This window comes from Synchiropus splendidus, chromosome 9, assembly GCF_027744825.2.
Source record: "Synchiropus splendidus isolate RoL2022-P1 chromosome 9, RoL_Sspl_1.0, whole genome shotgun sequence".
Taxonomy (NCBI): domain Eukaryota; kingdom Metazoa; phylum Chordata; class Actinopteri; order Syngnathiformes; family Callionymidae; genus Synchiropus; species Synchiropus splendidus.
Window position 1 is genome coordinate 12175002 of NC_071342.1, and position 19540 is coordinate 12194541.

General features: G+C 41.1%; 3 protein-coding genes and 1 long non-coding RNA gene across 11 annotated transcripts in view; 2 read left to right on the forward strand and 2 right to left on the reverse strand.

Annotated features, from left to right (window-relative positions):
• Positions 1-87: 87 nt before the first annotated feature.
• Positions 88-11069, reverse strand: phf3 (PHD finger protein 3). Of its 2 annotated transcripts, none has more exons than XM_053875684.1 (16): positions 10955-11069; positions 9294-9544; positions 8020-8115; positions 6538-7816; positions 5937-6222; positions 5450-5501; positions 5204-5315; positions 4954-5110; positions 4768-4884; positions 4337-4459; positions 4118-4262; positions 3868-4054; positions 2841-2988; positions 2492-2581; positions 2164-2359; positions 88-2094 (listed from the first exon to the last, which is right to left on the reverse strand). In XM_053875684.1, the coding sequence occupies exons 2-16, from the start codon at positions 9526-9528 to the stop codon at positions 620-622; spliced, it is 4698 nt and encodes a 1565-aa protein (XP_053731659.1). In that variant the 5' UTR covers positions 9529-9544; positions 10955-11069; the 3' UTR covers positions 88-619. The 2 variants fall into 2 exon arrangements, with proteins under 2 accessions (XP_053731659.1, XP_053731660.1); XM_053875685.1 differs by lacking the exon at positions 10955-11069 and adding an exon at positions 10884-10948.
• Positions 11070-11078: 9 nt separating this feature from the next.
• Positions 11079-13388, forward strand: LOC128765192 (uncharacterized). The gene is made up of 3 exons (XR_008415831.1): positions 11079-11175; positions 11516-11657; positions 12970-13388. It is a non-coding gene; the product is annotated as an uncharacterized LOC128765192 (long non-coding RNA).
• si:dkey-103j14.5 (isoaspartyl peptidase/L-asparaginase) lies at positions 11315-14740 on the reverse strand. The gene is made up of 7 exons (XM_053875686.1): positions 14657-14740; positions 13550-13740; positions 12946-13088; positions 12668-12831; positions 12169-12287; positions 11922-12032; positions 11315-11653 (listed from the first exon to the last, which is right to left on the reverse strand). Exons 1-7 carry the CDS (start codon positions 14701-14703, stop codon positions 11445-11447), a joined length of 984 nt encoding a protein of 327 aa, XP_053731661.1. The 5' UTR covers positions 14704-14740; the 3' UTR covers positions 11315-11444.
• A 3182-nt stretch (positions 14741-17922) lies between these two features.
• khdrbs2 (KH domain containing, RNA binding, signal transduction associated 2) overlaps positions 17923-19540 on the forward strand; it is a 101829-nt gene continuing 100211 nt past the window's right edge. For all 7 annotated transcript variants that reach the window (XM_053875274.1, XM_053875275.1, XM_053875269.1 and 4 more), the window contains exon 1: positions 17923-18280. In XM_053875274.1, the coding sequence (XP_053731249.1) occupies positions 18184-18280 (97 nt within the window). In that variant the 5' untranslated portion in view covers positions 17923-18183. The remainder of the gene's footprint in view (positions 18281-19540) is intronic.

A 19540-nucleotide genomic window follows, 5' to 3' on the forward strand; every position in this document is an offset into this window, starting at 1 on the left:
CATTATGTGCCAGTAACTCATTCCACCAACTTCCAGTTGCATTGCTTCATCTAAAACTGAGCAGGTTTATTCATCAAACTTTATTTAAAAAAAAAGTATTTTCCAATGGTTTGTAATAGACAATTGTAGGAGAAGAAAACAAAGTCAAGATTCTCTTTAATTTAATATATTTACTGTACAAATGAAATATGAGTCTTTTTTATAATCAATAATACAAAAGGATTAGCTTTATTACCAACTGTACATAAAACAGTGCAAAGGCACACTTCTTTACACGCCAAAATGTACATACTCTCTTTAAAAGGAAAAGTATAAAATATTTTCGTTGATTTTTTTCTTTTTTAAAAGTAGGTAAGAACTGTTGTCTCTGGTACATTCATGCCAAATGCTCAAGCTTGGACAAATCGTGAAATCAGCAGTCCGTGAGAAGACCAACGTGTACAGAAATTTATAATAAACGGACTGAGTTGAAAAATGTTACTGGCGATGAAAGTGAAATGGACTTCTAGGACACAGTGTTGACAAGAAAAAAAACGGAGCTGCCAACAGGTGGAACGAAAATAGCGAGTGATGGTTAAGTCATCTTTGTAACCATGATACCTGCCAACAGGTGACAATATTAAGAGTAGCTGTCTTTTGAACTTCTTCGTCCGTTGTCCGAGTCTCTGCGGTGTCTGTGGCGCTCTTTGTGGCGGCTGGCGTAGTCGTCGCTGTGCTGCCGCTCTTTCCTTCTATCGCCGTAGCGGTCCTCCGAGTGGCTGTGGTGTCGACTTCTCTCTCTGTATTTGTCGTCGTAGCCACGCTCTGGCTTCTCCCGTTCCCGGTCGTGGTGCCGGCTCTTCTTCCCGTGATGGGGGCCTCTGTGATCCCTCTTGTGACGGTCCTCGGTGTTCCGTGGCCTCTCCCAGGGGTCACTGTACAACTCGTCTTGGCGTTTGGTGTCTCTATATTGGGAGGAATGTTCTGAGGACAGCGAGTGTGAAGCGCTTTCACTGTCTGACGTCACACTGTGGTCGTTGTCATCTGGGTTTGGTGACAGAGCCGATGACAGATTGTTCTCATGGGGGTCAGGACGGTCAGACAAAGACTCAGCAGGCACACAACTGTCTGGCTTTGGCTGCTCATCTGTCGTAACAGTATTTCCAACAGCAGTTTGCTCCTTGGTTTTCCTCTCAGCTTGAGACATCTGTAGATACCCCTGGTGAAACGTTGTGATTGTTTGTTTCTTCAAGCCCTCAGCAGCGGCTGGTTTGGGTGGATCTTCTGACTTGTGTGAGGTGTCTTCATTTACGGGGTACACTGAAGATTTTTTCAAAATTCCACTGAGAGGAGGTTTGGAGCCATTCGATACACTCTGGCCGCCATTTGTTCCTGTTTCGGCCTCCTTGTCCAGTGCTGTGTCAGTGGATTCAGTTGAAATCTGAGGCGTGGACAAACTGGCCAGGAAAGCTGTGGTTGACACGTCCGGAGGTTTATCTTTGAGCGACAAGCCGACACGTTGAGGAAGTGCAGGCGCTTCTTTTCCAGACGAGTCACTGGCACCAGGCTTGTCACTGTTAGTTGAGTCCTCTGGCTCGACTTTTATGGTTTTCGATTCCTTCTTCTTGATGACGAAACGTTCCCTCTGCACCGTGCTTTTTGGGGCTTCAGTCTTCGAGGCTGAACTGACTGTGGGGACTTCTTCTGCTGATGGTTTGGACTTCTCACTAAAATCAGGCAGCGGGGGGAGCTCCCCGCCCCATCCCACTAACACCCCAGGAAGAAAGCGCAGGGGTTTCAGCGACTCCTGAGAGCCGCTCTCCTCGGTGGCAGATGTTTCATCAAAACTCTCCTCTACTGGCTCTTCTTCTTCCACCTCCTCCTCAATAGCTTTTGGCTGTGTTTCCTTCTCAGTTTTCATAGCAGCAGGGATGGCGGTGAGGAAGAAACTCTCTTCCACTCCAGCTGCTTTGCTCTGTTTCGGAGATATGCTTATTGGCTTGACTTCAGGAATGACCCTTGCCGTTTCGTTCAAGTCCACCGGAAGAAAATCTCTTTTCGGCCGCTGACGAATGATGAGTCCAAGGAGGAGGTTGTTGCGGTTGCTTTCCAAACCTGGAAAATGAAAAGGTTAATGAGTACACCTGAGTTGTCCGCTGTCAGAGCAGTTCAATCGAGGCTCACCTGGTCCGTCGAAGGGAACAAGCTGTTGTGGCACTTTCTCAGTAGCACCCAGAGGGATGAGGTACATATCCTTCACTTGCTTGAGGTTATTGGACACAACACCATAGCGCTTGCGGCTACTAAAGTACGCATAGAGGAGAGTGTAGGAAATCTCATCTTCTTCAGTCTCAGGAGAAAAGCGAATCAAACACACTTCCTGTAATGAAAGAAAAAAAAAACTGTGAATCATTTCCTGCCTCAATTTACAGGAGCAAAGAAGAAAGATCAACAGCATTAAATATGGATGGGTTAGGATGAAAATCTGATTGACCAAAACATAAATACTCACTTTAGTTCCCGTCGCACGGATTTTCTCAAAGTAGTCCCAGACTATCTGCGGGCTGATCCGGCCCCCAACTTGGATGCTGTCTGGCAGATCCTGAGGGGAAAAAAACACATTTGAAAGGCTCTCAGATCGTGTCTCATGTTTGAAGAGATAACAAACATTGTGTCGCCTTCATCATCATCTCATGTCCATCGAGGTGGGGGATAGTTGGTGCTTCACAGAATAACAATATACGGGGGAAAAATGCAATTGTAAATTTTACAGTGGCATCCTCCACTTTACCTGACACAAGTGGGGTATAGTGAGATTTCCATGTACAAAAGTGGGCAGACCTAGAGAAAAGACTTCTTACCTGAATCAAGTTGTCCAAGACCCCAGAAACAGGAAAAGCTTTTGTCACAAGCTTCGCCACTGCGTGCATGTTAATGAACCCTCGCCACAATGACTTCAGGTTGGAAAGGAACGCTGTCTCCACTTCTCTTCCAACGGTGTGCTCGGACCTGTGAGGTAGAGATATTAGAACCAGCAACATCATGTCGGGACCATCATGATTACATGAAAATGCAAAATGATCATCAAACCGTTTCAGTACACAAGTGTCACAACTACCGTAATTTTCAGACTATAGACGGCTACCTGGTCAAACATGGTCATGGTCCAAACCATGGCTTACACAACGGTGCTGCTAGAGTGTCATGCTGCCAAAATATTGAGCTTCATCACATTGAACCCATGAAATCACAGGCGTTCTATTTACTTTACCTGTGGTGTCAGAACTCACTCACGGGTGAGTCTGAAGCGCTTTAACATAAATCAAAGCTGTGAGGAATTCATGATTCAAGTTTAGAGTTTGTTTCATGAGTCAGTCTTAATGCTGGACCCCGTTTTCAAAACTAGTGCACATGCATTTTTAAGGTGGGCGCACCACTGACCTTTTTGGGGCTTATGTATGAACAAGAGCTATTTTCCTTTTTAAATTTAGTGGGTGGGCTAATGTGTCGGTGCGCTCTATGGTCCGGAAATTATGAATGAATAAATGGTTATTTCAATCCTCCGATACATCATAAACATGTTACTTTAATGTTACATGACTATTTATTGACTATTAATATCACAACACACAACTGCTATGATGCTAAGAAATTTTGTCAATATTTCGTCTTACATGTTACAGACATTTAAAAGGAGGAACGGTTCTTATAATATCTGCCTCTTATTGCCACTTTCCCTATTTTTTAATCATGTGTTGTGTAACTGATGTGTATTTGTGAGGTTGTTTTTATTCATTTATTCATTTTTAAATAACACACAATACTTAATGTTTGACACTGCAAATATATTCTCTTAAAAAATTTTTAAAAACTCTCAGTGACTCTCACCGTCCTTCGTAGCTTGACTGGGCACTTCGCAGGCTCTCCTCCAGGACTGCGTGGAGAGCGTCGTCATCGACCCCCGGAGGATTTGTGGTCTTTGGCTCCTCCGATATCGCAGACTGCCTCCTCACCACCGTCGTCGCGACTTTGAGCACTTTGTTCGGCGCCTCCTCCACCGGGGGAGCCATGCGACCTTCAGCAGAAGGAAACAGTTTTCAGACGTCAATTGAAAATATGAGAAATACCAAGACTTTACCTGTGCAGATTTTACAGTGCAGATCAAACAAGTGAGACTTGTGTTGGTGCGTTGTGTCTTTCTCTGTCTCCACACTGTCCGCTTTCTTCTCCAGAGCTTTTGGAGGCTCCACTACCACCTCAGCTACTTTGACTGGAGAAGCAGGCTGAGAGAACATTGTGGGGTAAATAAAAAGGCCAGGTATTGGAAGAAAAATGTAATCTTCATGCCGTCCCTCACCTCTGCTGGCTCCGGTGCCTTAGCCGGCTCTTGACTTTCGATTTCAATTTCACCTTTGTGTGTGATCTTCGTGATCGGCCTTCTCTCCGCTTCCCTCTGTTCTTTTTCAATCATTTCAATTGTCTGTGAGAAACGAATAACATTTCTTACCCAAGGTACCCAACAGTGTGGGCACACATTAATTCACCAAGGCCATGTCTTTATCGTTTTTTTTAGACATGGAAGAATCTTTGAAGAAGCTTTGCCTCCATACTAGCCATTCCATAAGATTCATGAAGTTCAGACACCATGAAACCTCAAAATCAAACTACTACGAACTCAAAGAAACAACTTTTTGCTGCTCACAAATACTTCAAGCATACAGCTACTGCAAGTGAAGAAAAGGTGTCGCAGTACCGCTTCTGACTGAAGAATTTACTTTAAATACTTACATGTCGATTCTCTCTTTTACGCCACGCAGCCAGTTCCTTGGAGGCCAGCTCTTCAGGACTCATCCGAATTAGACTGGCAGGTGAGATTTCCCCTCTCAGAACACGCTTGTAAAGCACCTAAGGGAATAAAAAAGGCTTTTTATATTCACCCGTTCTGGGGTTAAAAAACATCTAAATCACACTCACATTATTCTTTGTGTCTTTCAGGTTGAACATTAAGCTCCTATACTTGTTCTTGTACTTGTTTTCAGTGTCTTTATACAAGTGGAAAAGCTCCCGCTCCGTCTTCTTTGCAACTTCATAAGCTTTCTCTACCGAGATCTTCAAATCAGATTCCTTCAACCTGCAAAGCACAACAAAACAGATCATGCAGTAAACCCCTCAAGGAAATTGTTGGTTAATCTTTGATGTGATGCTGAACTTGTTGAACACCTACCTCTGTATGAGGATTTCTTTTAGTGAATCACGTACACTGCGTCTGATTTCTTCGACGGAGGCAGGTTTCTTTGCAGACGATGAAGACTTGCTTCTTGCTTCCAGCTTCCCACCTGTATGGGCAGAAACTGTGGTGATTAATGGCTACATTAGAGAATTAAGGCGCGATTTAACGTCAAGGGAGATTGTATTTTTTCTATCATTTGAACAATATAAAGCAAAGTTTTTAAACTGAAATGAAGAGTACCTGTTTTATGGGATGCTTCTTTGACATCCACAGATAATCTTCGGTCAGCATCCTTTAGAAATAAAAATACAGCATTAAAAGCAAGCAATTTTCTACATTAAAATATATATGAATCCCCAGTAACAAATGTTCTCTCACAGTGAAAAACCCATCCACCTGAGTGCAAACCTTTGGTGATGTAGAAAGTAAAAAGATGACAAACCCTCATGTTTTGGTTACACAGGCTATGGTTAATATCAGAGGAAGAAAAAGCTGCAGGAAACACATAGAACATGTTTGTTTTTTTTAAACACACTGTCTACACAAACACCACAAAACCAGTCATGTGATCAGTTGTGTGAGATTTCTTTATATTTTATCAAAAAAGTATCCATGCAAGCTAAACTACATGTAAAAAAGCAGTAAATGATGTCATGTATGTAATATTTCTTTAACTTTGTTGGTTCATTTCCTGTGACTATTAGACATTTGGAAGACAGGTATCTACCTTTCTTACTGGCCTGACCCCCCCTGAAGAGAGAGACTGGGAAGGTCCTGGTTTGGCTTTAGATGCGGGCTTGAGATCCTGGGCTTTCGCCTCAGTCTTTTCCTTCGTTTCAGCCATGACATTGGTGCTTGGCATTTCTGTCTCCACTTTCTTGCTTTCTTCCTCGCAGCACCTCAAACAAACGTACATCTGGTCCTCTTCTTCCATCTCATGCACCTTTGTCAGGTCGAGGCCGACACAGTCACCATGGAACCAGTCTTCACAGCGACCACAGCCCACCATGAACCTGAAGAGAGGCACGACAGAATAAATCACTGTTAATAATGAATGTGCAACACATTATTCTATTAAACATATTTTAAGCAATGCAGACCACATTAAGCTATTGAAAGTAAATATGTTGTTCTGTTCTATTCTTTTATACATGCTTTTCCACCTTCTCCTTTAATAAGAGGAGCCCATCAATTGCTGGATTTACAGCACCAGCACCCAACAGCATGATTGAAGCAGAGGACATGCAGTCAAAATATCCACCTCACCTCAATTATATCAAACAGACAGGAATCATATGTATGTAAGAGTCAGCATACAATTTACTCACAAGTTGTTATGGTGTTTCTTGCAGAGACCACAGCAGTTGTTACCGTCCCACACCGCTTCTTCCACATGAGCAGACTGCTCCTCAGCACTGTCCTTCTTTGCAACAACTGGGGCATTGTCAGGGATGAACAGCTGCGGCTCATCCACAGAGATGCTTCTTGGAGTTTTACTTTTTTGTTTTGGAAGGATCTTTTCAGGCTTTTTCACTTTGGGCTTTTCCTGCCCTCCATCATCAGGTGATCTTAAAGAATTATCAGGACGGGAATGTGTTTGGTTTGCTGGCTCGACTTTATGGCTGTTGGCGAGATGACTGGGTTTTTTGGGACTGTGTAAATCACTAGAGCGATTCCCAGATGTGGCTGTCTTCTTCAGAGGGGATGTCGGTATAACTGACGATTTTGGCTTGGCTTTATGGTCTGTGTTCATTTGTAGCTTTTGCAGTTTAGCACCGGGGATGCCAGGGTTGGCATCCGCAGGCCGTTTCAAAGGGTCTGTGATCTTCTTTTCCTTGGGCGACTTGATTTTGTGCATGTCTCCTTTAGGGATGACTTTAGATGGCGTGATATCAGAATCCTTATGAGTCTTGACCATGGTGCTTGTTTTAGTCAAAGCAACATGTTTACTTTTTGGAGACATGAGGCCTTCTTTAGGTCTGTGCAGACTCTTCACTGCGGTCTGGTTTCCCTTTACATTGGTAGCACCTATGATTTTGTTGCCCTTGTTGTTCGGTTGGATGGCATCTTTTTTATGACAGACTGACCTCTTGTTGCCAGGCACAATTTGATTGTCAACTTTTGTCTTTTGTGTGTAGGGGAACATTACGTCAGCTCCATTTGATTTCTGCACATCATTAGGGTTTACATATGGGCCCAAGGCAAGAGTTGCTTCGTCGTCAAAACCACTCTCTACTACATCAACCTGGGCTACCTCTTGTATGTGCTTATTGGCGCCGATGGCATCATCAGGCAACACAGGGAAACCAAGGTTCTCATCAAACGCAAAACTATCATCCATCATCGGGTCAGTAGTCTGTATGTATGACGGTCCTGGAAGCAACTCTATCCTGAACCCACCAATTGTCACTGTCAATCTTCTTAATTCAACTGAAGGATTAAGCCACAATCCACCATCAAGGTCATTAATATTAATGCGTCCTCCTTCTGTTAACTCTTTCTTAAGCTGGGAGCCTTGAACCCCCTTCTCAATGAGAAATGACTGTGATGGGTTGTGAGGGGCGGGTTGCACACTGTTCTTGGACACGTCTGTGTCTCCAATATGATCTGTGGAAGTGTAAAAAAGCAGATAGAAAAAATACCATTAACAGTACAGTATATTAAACAAAGAAAAAAAACACTCAACAACAAAACACCTCCATATTCAAAGGCAATGTCATTACAAAGAACAAAGCCATACAAGAAATAAAATATAAACCATAGGAATCATTTTCGTCACAATACAAAGGGGAGTTAAGATCTGAACGTACCGATTTCTACATGACGAGGACGCTTCCGTGGCCTGCCGACAGGCAGCTTAACTCGAGGGGTCTCTTCAAGGCCAGTGGGTATTGAACCAAGGCCAGCTAAAAACATAAAGCAAAGATCACAACATCAGAAAAAGTACATTTCTGCTTTCAAATCATTACAGTGAGGTACACATTCACAGTCTTGTGAGTCAGTTGGAACCTAAAGTAAATGTGAATGTTTTCATGACTCTCTGCGCTCCGCTGAAGTTCTGCGCAGATCAGTGTCTTCTGCAAGTTGAGCTCTCAAACACGGCATTTGAGTTATTAAATCAGTTAAAGAAACTATGTTGTTGACACAACAGAAATATCGTGTACCACAGAGCTCCGCTATGACAGAAAAGGGCGATGGAGGTGAGGTTCTGCAGCATTGTTGTCATTAAATTACGCAGACACAGTATATAATGTTGAAACAACAGAAACGGTGCCTCTGCCGATTAACATTTGAACGAAGCAGTCACCTGCCGTCACTGGCTTATTTAGCACACATTCACATAATCAGAGCACAAAAAACACTTCTCTAATGTTCTGGATTCTTCTGTAACATGCTCCGCTATTCTTGGTTTTCAACATTATCCACAACTCTGCTTTTGAAACAATAGAAACAGGGCAATGTCATGAAGCTGCATGGAGCATGGAGCTGCTTCTTCATCCTCAACAGTGACAAAAACCATACAGCGGGCATTTCTGTATGTTTACATTTTATTGTCTAATTCTTAAATTTCTATGCTATTTGCTGAAAGCATGGAAAAGTTTTGAATTAGTGAAACATCATATGCTTCACACCTTGAATAATATTATTCTTTACTAAAAATTATATATATATTTTTTAATAAACTACTGAATAAATTAATGTCACAGTAGCTGATTCTTAATTTAGCATAATTAAAAAATTTTTACACATTTAATTCACTATCAATGATGTGAATTGAGTGGACAACAATAAAGAATACCAGTATGCAAAATGTGAGCACAGACACAACATTTATTTATAGCAAATAAAGGTAGCGTCTGTGCTACAAAGAACTTAGGCTCTTTGTCTGGACCTATTTACTTTACACAGAACTGCAGCAATTTATTGAAAAGAGTGACACTTGGCTTTGGTGATTGCAAACCATTATGTGGGTACCAACTAAAAACATGTAATTTTCCCACTTATCTTGTAGCGTAACATTTTTAAAACAGAACTTTTCAATGGTCTTGGTAAGTGTTCAATCAACCATTGCATGTTGACTTACCTGCTGAACCAGACATGTGAAAACTTGGGTCCTCATTGTCCAGCAGGTTAAAATGTGAGCTTGCACACCCAAACATGGGGTCTTTGTCGCTGAGCATGTTCTTGAGTGAGTCGTCCAGCTGGGGTCCGGGTCCAAACTCATTACTGGCCTCACATTCCAGATTCTGACCTATAACCAGGGAGTCATCCAACTGGTCGCTTGGTATTAAATGGTTGAAGGTGTCCACAATATCCATGTAGGCTGCTCACGTCCTGAAACAAGAAAATACATTCTCAACTCAAAATCACATCTTCAAGCAGCTAGGACTTTTAACACCTCCCCGGCTATAACTTAGGGACCTCAAGTGAAACAGTGACCCCATGACATTTATTTTAATTACATCTTTAACCAAGTGAACAAAATTTTGTCAGCATATTGCGCCGTCAACTTTACAGTATTATCTACACCAGGACTTTTATCTAGTTCACAAGGTTGGCCCGAAGCCCGAAAAGCACGTTCAGAGAAAAACAACACTGCTTTCTGGACCAACTTGACTTGAGTTCACCATAACAGATGAGAGCAATAATGGAAATCTAACTTTTGTTGAGTTGAGTTTAAATGTCTTGTGCAGCTTGTTATTGTGTGCCTCACAGATGAATTGTAATAATTAATACCACAACAACTAAACAATGTTCTGATAATTTTACTGACAAGTATATTCTGTTTGTGGATCAGAAGAACCTGGCGCTTTAATATCAAAGGATAGGTGAGATGTTTTACAGAGCAAAACATGAATGGAAAAACATATGGCACAATAGTAAAATTACTGAGTCTTATGTTATCTTACTATTCAGTTTAAACTTAAAACATCGTCTCTAAGCAACATATGTACAGCCTTAGTCGTTTATTGTACTTTAATTCAAATCAGTACACATAAATCACTGATCTTATAGAGATGTGCATTATTGGATCAAGAAGATATTAAGGACAACACGTCATCTCCCGTTGCACATGCTGCACTGAATAACGTGTGATCGACCCAACTAGCACCGGATATCGAATAATTCTAAATACATAAATTATAAATCTAAATAAAAAACGCAGTGTATTATAGTGAAAGAGGGACATTGTTTTGGGCAAACATGTTGCGAAGTTCCATCAATACTACATAGTGCATCGTGCTAGCTGCAAAAGTTGCATCAGGCCAGTTTTGGACGTCTCTATATGCGATTTAACGTCAGCAGTCTCGTAATATTCTTCCGATAAAGTGTGAGCTTTCCTTTATATTCAACTAAGCGCCGTCGTTAATCGCACATACGACCGAACAGTTCAACTTTATCACAGCAACGAACTATTTACTGTTAGCCTGCTCACGCTACGTGGCTAACAACAACCTGCAGATAATCGAACATGTGAGTGACGAAAACCAATACAACAAATGTTGTGCACCGTTTCATAGACTACACGCGTCGTAAGAAACGATGTATAACTCTAGGTTCAAATTACAGAATTATCAAAGAAGAGAGTTAGATCTGCCAGACAGGCGAGCTAGGTCGCGTTAGCACAGGCCTAAGTTTGTTTGTAGCATGATTGATACTGGCCATTCCGCACCCGGACGCCTTGTTTCCAGATCGTAAAGTGGCATAAATAGAACGAATGACGAATGTAGGAATGGGGTTTACCTCTTTATCGTTTCGGTCTACGGCACACTTCTTTTAGGTCACATAGTAACACAGACGTTAACTTCCTCTCACTGAGCCGTCAGTCGTCCCGCTGCTGCAAAGCGTTACAGGTCACGTGGTTTCTGTTTACTGCTCATGGCGGCGTCATGTTTACATGTTTAAACCGCGTATTCAATTTCCTGACAAAACGAATAGAACATTTTTAACTTGACCCAGTTAAGGTAATTCATTAATACATGTGAAGGAGATAACCATGTATTTGCATTATTTAAAACGTTCTTTCATACACTAAGTACAGTATAAGGAGAGTTCTGTTTTGAAATTCAATGAATCAACACGAAAGCACAAAACAATCTTTTTATTTGAAGTAACATAACACAGAAACTGACCAGTACAGTTTGCACAGTTCCAGGTGTAAATTAAGCACAGACACAGAACAAATTGCAGCCTCTTAAAATGCGACTGGATTTTGGGGGAAAGAATCAGTAAATTATTGAATTAACTGTTGTTTTATTTCTTCATTTGGCTCTAGTCCATAAAACAATACGTCTTGGTCCACAGCTGCCCAGGCCATTCGTTCGGTCGTAAAAGTCGCAGCCCACTGCCCCGACGGAGAAACTGCAATGGCTCCTCCAGCACCGCGAACACGGTCTCCCATGTAATTCAGGGCCAATTTTGAAGATTCCACGACGGATTTACCTGAGTAAGTAAATGAAATAATGATTCGACTGGACACAGCAACATTAATTACCATGGAAAGACAATACCCTTTGGGAGGTTTGAAGTGAATTTGAATGCTTATTTAAGTATTAAAGAAGATCGCAGTACTCAGTAAATAAAAGATTAATGCTCTGTTGTATTCAAAATCAGGAGAGAGTAAACTTAGTACAAATCCTTCCTGTGCACTCAATAGGATAGAAAAGAAAGAAGGAAACAAGTTAATAGTTCCATGAGTAAGAAGTGTTACCTTGTTCGACAAGCGAGAGAATACGGCTTGCCAATGTCACTTTGAGGATAGACTCTCCATGACCAGTGCAAGACACTGCACCACTCAAGTTGTCAGCATAACCCCCACAGCCTAAATTAAAAATAAATTATATAATACAATGATTAAATACAACACAGTAATTACCAACTGTATTCACAGAAGAATTAATACATATTTATACGTATATTTGAATGTCTTTTTGAATGAAAAGAAAATGCCTTCATACCAATGATTGGGGAGTCTCCCACTCGTCCCACCATTTTATTCCGGATACCTCCAGTAGATGTAGCACACGCGACATTGCCAGCAGAATCCAAAGCAACCGCACCCACTGTGTCATGTTGCCTGGAGTGTACAACAGAGACACCATCTGAATAATGATTAGAACAACCTTTTGCCTGTTTAAAATACATAAAAGACATGACACGAATTAAAGGGTTTCACAGGCTTCAAGCCAATATGAAGGCAGACAGTCATTGCAGGCCACACTTATCTTAGAAGGAACTAAAATATGTTTTACAGCAGCAGAATTAACCAATTGCAAGGATTAGTCAACTCTAAACACCTGCTCTTCATTATTTGTGGCAATGAACACCCAACTTATTCGTATTTATAGCAGCAGCTTGGGGGTTGATTGCAACTGCAGTTAGATAACACACATGGAAGATGAAATATCTTCTTCAAGTTTCACATGATGGGTGACACCACTTGGCACAAGTACACACCACTGAGAGTTGAAATCTTCCACAACACCGTTGACATATGTCTTCTGCTTCTCCCACTCTCTCCTCTCATATTCTGTCACAAGAGTATCGGTTGAAACTGTTGGAATACCGATACTCTCAGCGAACAAGTTTGCACCGTGGTCTGTCAACATGATGTGATCAGTCTTCCAAATTTTCCACAACAGCAAACATGAAACAAACAAAAAAAAAAGAAAATGGCTCATATATAATACATAATATGCATTTTTAGTCAAATACAAAACAGGTTTTTATCTCACCTTTTCCATCACTGCCCTTGCCAGAGATACTGGATTGGCAATGTTCTTCACAGAAGAGACTGCACCACAAGCAAGTGTCTTTCCATCCATGATGATTGCATCCAGTTCCACTTTGCCCTCTGTGTTGAGAGCTGCTCCGTGACCTGCAGATAGATAACGTTCATAAGGTATTTCCATATATGTCCACAAGATGGTAACAAGTCAGTGTATGTTAAACAGAACACCGCACTCGCCATAATACTCCACTGACTGCTATAATGACAGTTCATGTCCAATCTTTTCACATAAATGAACCATAAAAAAACTATTGTGGGCCACTGGGCATAACAGCCTTGATGTTCATTTATATGCAAGGCAAACATATATTCACAGATTCTGTCGGGTATGAAAAGAAAATAATGGTCATTACGCAGTATTATCATCCCCTGATGTTCAGCTGCAATAAAGAGTTACTACAGAACGCCATGGAAATTGGCCAACATGGATTAAAGTAGATTTGTTGGTGCATAAATGAGTGTCACAAAGTACAGCAAACAACTTAAATCAATGTTTACAGCGCGGGTGACTACACAGATTGCCATTTTAGAGGGCAGAGTTATTCTACCTGCGTTAAACACCACATTATCCTCCAGTTTCCTCACAGCAGATTCAACAGCATCCAGCGCGCTCCCTCCCCGTTGCAGCACGGACCTCCCTTCACATGCAGCCAGTTTCACTCCATCAACTGAAGCCTTGGCAAGATGGTCAGGAATGGCCCACGCACCTCCGTGCACGACTATCACAGCGGACACCTTTCTGTGAAATAAGTGGTCCATTAATACACGTTTATTCAAAGGATGATCCATCCAATTTCCTCCACTGATCTGAAGTGGGGTTGTGAGGGCAGCGATCAAGGTCCCTCCTGGGTCTGTCCTCGGGCTCCTCCCAGATCACTATGCTTACGACAGCAAAGATCTGACTTCGTAGTGACAATAATATAACTAAATAATCCTTTCTGTTCAGTTAAGGTAGCAGACCTTTTGTCGGAGCATGTTGCTATAAAATGACTCAGCAACTACCATTTACATATATATAAACTCTCTTCTATTTATTTACTCTACAGTTAGGCTATAATGACTGTTTTATTAGTCAACTAGACATCGACTGTTTGCCATTAGTTGACTTGTCTGTGACATACAGGCCCAACACCTCTGACTGTAGTCTTCTAAATAGTGATTAAATAAGTACATGAAAACTGTTCAAAGCCCCTTAACAGCATTAAATCAGTTTTGAAACATTAAATTTGAATTTTACATATTCAAAATATGAGGATTTTGACCAATCTATGTATGTTTTTGGATGATATGAAATACTACTTACTTTCAAAATCCAATACATTTTTGAATAAACACAGCAAAACCTGCATTTTAAAATGTTGTTAAAACATGAGACTTTACAATCATGGGACTACAGTCTGCCACGACAAATATTCATGAGGAGGTTCATTTTCCTCCGACAAACTATAATGAAAAGCTCTTCACCGATCACTTTCCACACTTATTTATGACAAATAATAATGCAAAATCTACACATGAACATAAACGCATTCGTGTTTTTTATTTGTTTTAAAAAGTTGTATGTATCGAAACGTCTCAGAGCATTGCCACTTTCACCACAAGTCGTTTAACGAACGACATGCTGCAGTACATGAACGACGACTACGGTTTCCTACTTGAGTTTTTCTTCACTCGGACTCCCGAGGAAACGTGTCTCCGCCATGGTCACACGTTTCTGTCGGCTGATCGCAACCAGGAACAGAACCCGACGGACGTAACGAACGCGATGACGTCAGATGATGCATCACGGAAGTAAGCGAAAATAGACCGTAGCATTAAAAGTACATGAAAAAAAAAGACATTCAACTCGAGCTATCACATTTTTTCTAAATGAATTTTGTGTCTTTATTGTGACAAGTACAAATCATGTGGTTTTTTTTATCTCGCTAGGAATTTATTTCTTTTATAAATCCGTACTTCTTCTCTTCGACCACTAAAAGGCAGCATGGATCTATCACTTGAGCTCATGCCATTGATTCTTTTCCAGCTGCTTTGTGGACAGATTCTGTCCCCAGGCGCCCTTAAACGTATTCATAAAAACATCTGCCGCAGTTAAAACTTATTCAAGGAAGCCTGATATGATATTGCTCCCCCTTCCTTGCTGGTTCAAAATGTTTGGTTTGCAGTGGAAGATAGATACTGACGACGGCAGACTACCTGCCTCAGTAACTACACAGACATGGTGGAGAGAATGCAGTCGTATTGTTGCCGTTATAATGGTTACTCTCTGCTAATATGGTGACAACATTGAGGCTTGTTTATCCTCTCATTGTTTCTATGGACATTACCTCAAAGGTATTTCCAAAATCGAATCAGATTCAACCATATAAAAATGCTTATATGTGACCAAATAGAAGTGGCACATTTTGGTTTTTATTGGTTTTTTTATGTAAACACTTATTATCACTGTTGTAAATTAAAACCACTGTTTTATATTATACAGTAGGTTCTCCTCAGCCTCTTCGACATCCTAAGATCTCATTTCAGTGTAATCACTTACACCTGACTGGGATGCGAATAAGGTTTTCGTCATCTGAGATTGTGCTTTAGATTCTGACGGTGTTGAAAGTGCAGCCTTGGAGTGGAGGGATTGGGGACGAGCGGATTACACTGCAGCTTTTTGCACATGATGTGGTCCTGATTGGTTCATTGGCCACCACACACACACACACGCACGCACATATACACACACATATACACTGATCGGCTCACATCTGAGCAGAGGGGATGAAGAACTGGACCTCGAAAACTGAAGCCATGGTTCTCAGCTGGAAACTAATGGATTTCCTGCTCCAGGTAGCAGAGAAATGTTAAACACACAATTTTACAGCCACAGAGAGCCGATACCAGAGCCAGGGACTTCGATAGACTGGCCTGGTTTCATGTTAAGCTGTCTCTGAAAACTTGAAATAAAACGTCATTATTATAACAGTTTGTCAGGCAGGATGAAGACTGTTATCATCATGAAAGAAAATGTACAAAATATAGACAAAATATCATCAAGGAATAATAATAAAAATAATAACAACAATAATAACAATAATATATATATATATATATATATATATATATATATATATATATATATATATATATATATATATATATATAGTTGTAATTAAACTATATGAGAGTTGAAACAGTTGGAAAAAAAATACGTTGTTAACTCATGAATTCAGAATTTTGTGGTCCAACAGCAACATTTTGTCATGTTTTATTTCGAAATCAGTTGAAGAGCTGAGGTATTACAGCGTGGATCTAGCAACATAAACATGGAGGCTTCAATGTTCTTGAAAGTCCTCCAATGTTTTATCACAGGTGACGTAATTATCTGAGTTCAGCACCATGGACAGTGACACAGAAACCAAGCTTCCCCCCTTCTTGGATTGAATGTCACTGCATTTCAGGAACATTCATCACAGTTTGCAGATGCGCTGGGTTGACTGCGGTGAACTTTAGAAAATATTGACTCAAAGGCTTGAGAGAACTGAAAGGCACTTAGCCTAAAATAAATAGACACTGCCGTGAATGAACTGGCTATCAATACTGATTTGTTCCACCACCACCGGGAACTTTGTGTGTCGGTTTAATACTTCAACAATATTGGAGATGAGTCACGCAACACACTGATGCATTTTATCTTCAGCCACAGGAGCAGCGCCTATTGTTAAGTTGGAGCAATGAAAAGACAAATAAATTTTCCCTCTGTTCCTAAATGAAAGCCTCCTTATGTTCATCACTTGATTGACAGTCAAGTAAGCAGATAAAGGCGAATCAAAGATTGATCATGGCAATGAAGGACAGTGTGAGCTCTATTTAGAAATAAGACCTTCACCATATATGTGATCACTGTCAGCATCATTTTGAGCTGGTGGAGGGTGAAGTGACAACATTTCTGACTGGGCTGTGCTTTATAGATAAAAATTTTAAACAAGCAAACCAGTGTGGATACGATGACCCTGAGAGCAGAGCAGCCTCGGATTTTTACAAAACTCTGAATTTGCCATATAACCTGTGTGTGTGCCAGTTGGCCCATGCAGTTCAAAAGGACAACCACACATATATATGTTTTCTGTATGGACACGAGTCACCTTATTAAACCTGTGTGTGGACATTTTATTGTCTATTTTAGTGTTTTTTTTTTTAAAGTAACAATTCCAGAATTCTTTTATACATGTATGTATTTCTCCTGTGGTATGTTTCTCTGTTTATGCTTTGGCTTTTAGATAAACAAGTTGAAGCCAACTCCAACCAATGTTTTCAGGGTTGCTCAAAGACATTCAGGTCCTCGAATGTGCTGACACCAGTTCAATGCAGGTATGATGCAACTAACAAAAATGAAATATGTTGGGGTCATCAGGTTAGACATGAACACATTCGCTTTTAGCTAACCCCTGGTCATGTTTCCTCTTGGCAAGAAATATTTCATTCAGGTGTTTGAGTGAGAGTCAGTCTTAAGATTTACTTAACATTAGAACATCTGGTTCTCATAATAAACGCTTTCTTGGTGGACTAATGCAGTTGTTTTTAAAGGCGAAACGCAAGCTATTGTTGATCTAAACTGGCTGAGAAATGTTTCTTCATCTGGGACCCTTTTCGTTCTTTGCTGGAACTGACAGTGGATCACATGTGGACAGCACATAACACCGGTCGTAAACTTGACTCCTCGTGTCGCTTGCATGTATTTAGAGTATAAAATAAGAAGTATGTCATCTAAAATGTTTTAAGCCATAGGAGAGTGGTGGAATCCACCTGTTATGGTTTGAACCTATACAGCGTCTCAATGTTCCTTTAAGCCAAGGCACTGACTCCTCATTTGATGTGATCAGATGATTTAAGGAGGTAAACAAAGGGGGCGTCTTTGTTCCCAGCGCCCCCCAGAATACGGCCAATAAAGCGGCTGAGGGGCGGGAGCAGCGCGCGCTGCAGACCCGGAGAAGCGGCAGACTGGCGGGGAGCCGAGGAGAGGCAGCAGCCGGTGGAGGCGCACCCCTGAATCAGACTCCTCTCACAGATCCGGGACGTGGTTTGGGCTGTATTCCATGCTCGTTCATTAAGTCAAGCTCTTCACAGTTGGCCTTTCGTTTTGCGTTCCGACACGCCGCACTTCTCACTTGCACGACCAGAGACGAGGTCCGCTGAGATGAAGATGGACTCGGAGAAGTACTTACCTGAACTGATGGCGGAGAAAAACACCTTGGACCCGTCTTTTGTCCACGCAGTGCGCCTTCTTGCTCACGGTAAGACTTTCTTTAGCACCGTTTCAAAACACTCGCGGGAAAATTTCAATGGTCCCCCACATTCTCTACTTTTTTTTTCCTGGGTAACGACCCCCTCCGTAACTTTTACCTCGCTCTCCATCATTAACTGTCAAATCGGAGACATATGTTATTCAAGCCATCGCAGGTCATGCACTGGCTCACATCAACGACGACCACAGTTTAGGAAATGGGGCTCCTAACTGCCCTCATGATTGATGGGATTTGAACTGTGCTGTTATGGCCCGGCAGCTGCCCGGTATTCAGGGCAAACTCAACTTTATTTGCATGCTTTTCTTGTTGGTGTTGGGATATAATGATAATAAAGGGCATATAATATATATATATGGAACAAAAATATTGAATATAATTACTCGAATAAGGAAATAATGAGAGGATATAAGAGACGAGTCACAAGACTGTTTATGGTCAAGCAATGATAAACATGTGATTGTAGAGTGCAAAAATATTATGCAGACGTGTGAGACGGAGGGCAAGACCAGGTCATTATGAGTGCAGAAAGTTCAGGATGTAGAAATTTATTGCGATTGAGAAGAGACCAGACTTCATAATTTCCTTATTATCAATACATACACGCACCATGATTAGTCATACTAAGTTGGACTTGACCAAGCAAGTAAAAGAAAACCCGGTCAGGACACTGACCCTGGTTCGTGTAAGTATCCAGTAAAGATATGGAGCAAAAACTTGGGGACTCTTTTTGCAGTTTGATTCAACATTGCAGCAAAGTACAGAAGCAAATAAGCAAAAAAACAAACAAATAAATAAATAAAAACAACTCAGGTTATAATAGTACCAATAAAATAATAGAATAATGGAGGAGTTATTTTTCGTATCAACAAATTAATTAAATAATAACAACTTTTTACATAGATCGGATATAATTCAAGCAGAAAACCCAAATATAATTCTCTCACTCAGGTCAGACCAAGTATGTGAGATTATTGCTTGAAAAAAATCGATAGTTAATTCAGAAAAGCACTCAGAGAGAGCAGACAGTGGTGACAGGCAGGTGATTTCCACCCATTATGTGAGTTTCATCTGATGTTATTGTGCGATATTTGAAGATTATTCTGTTGTGTGGTAAGGTGATTTCTCCAGGGTTGTGAAGGCGGAGGCACAGAGATCACACGTGCAGCGGGGTGGCTGTGTTTATTCAGTAATCTTCAGCATATCATAGTTGAAACACCATCATCATCACACCAGCATCATAACAGCTTA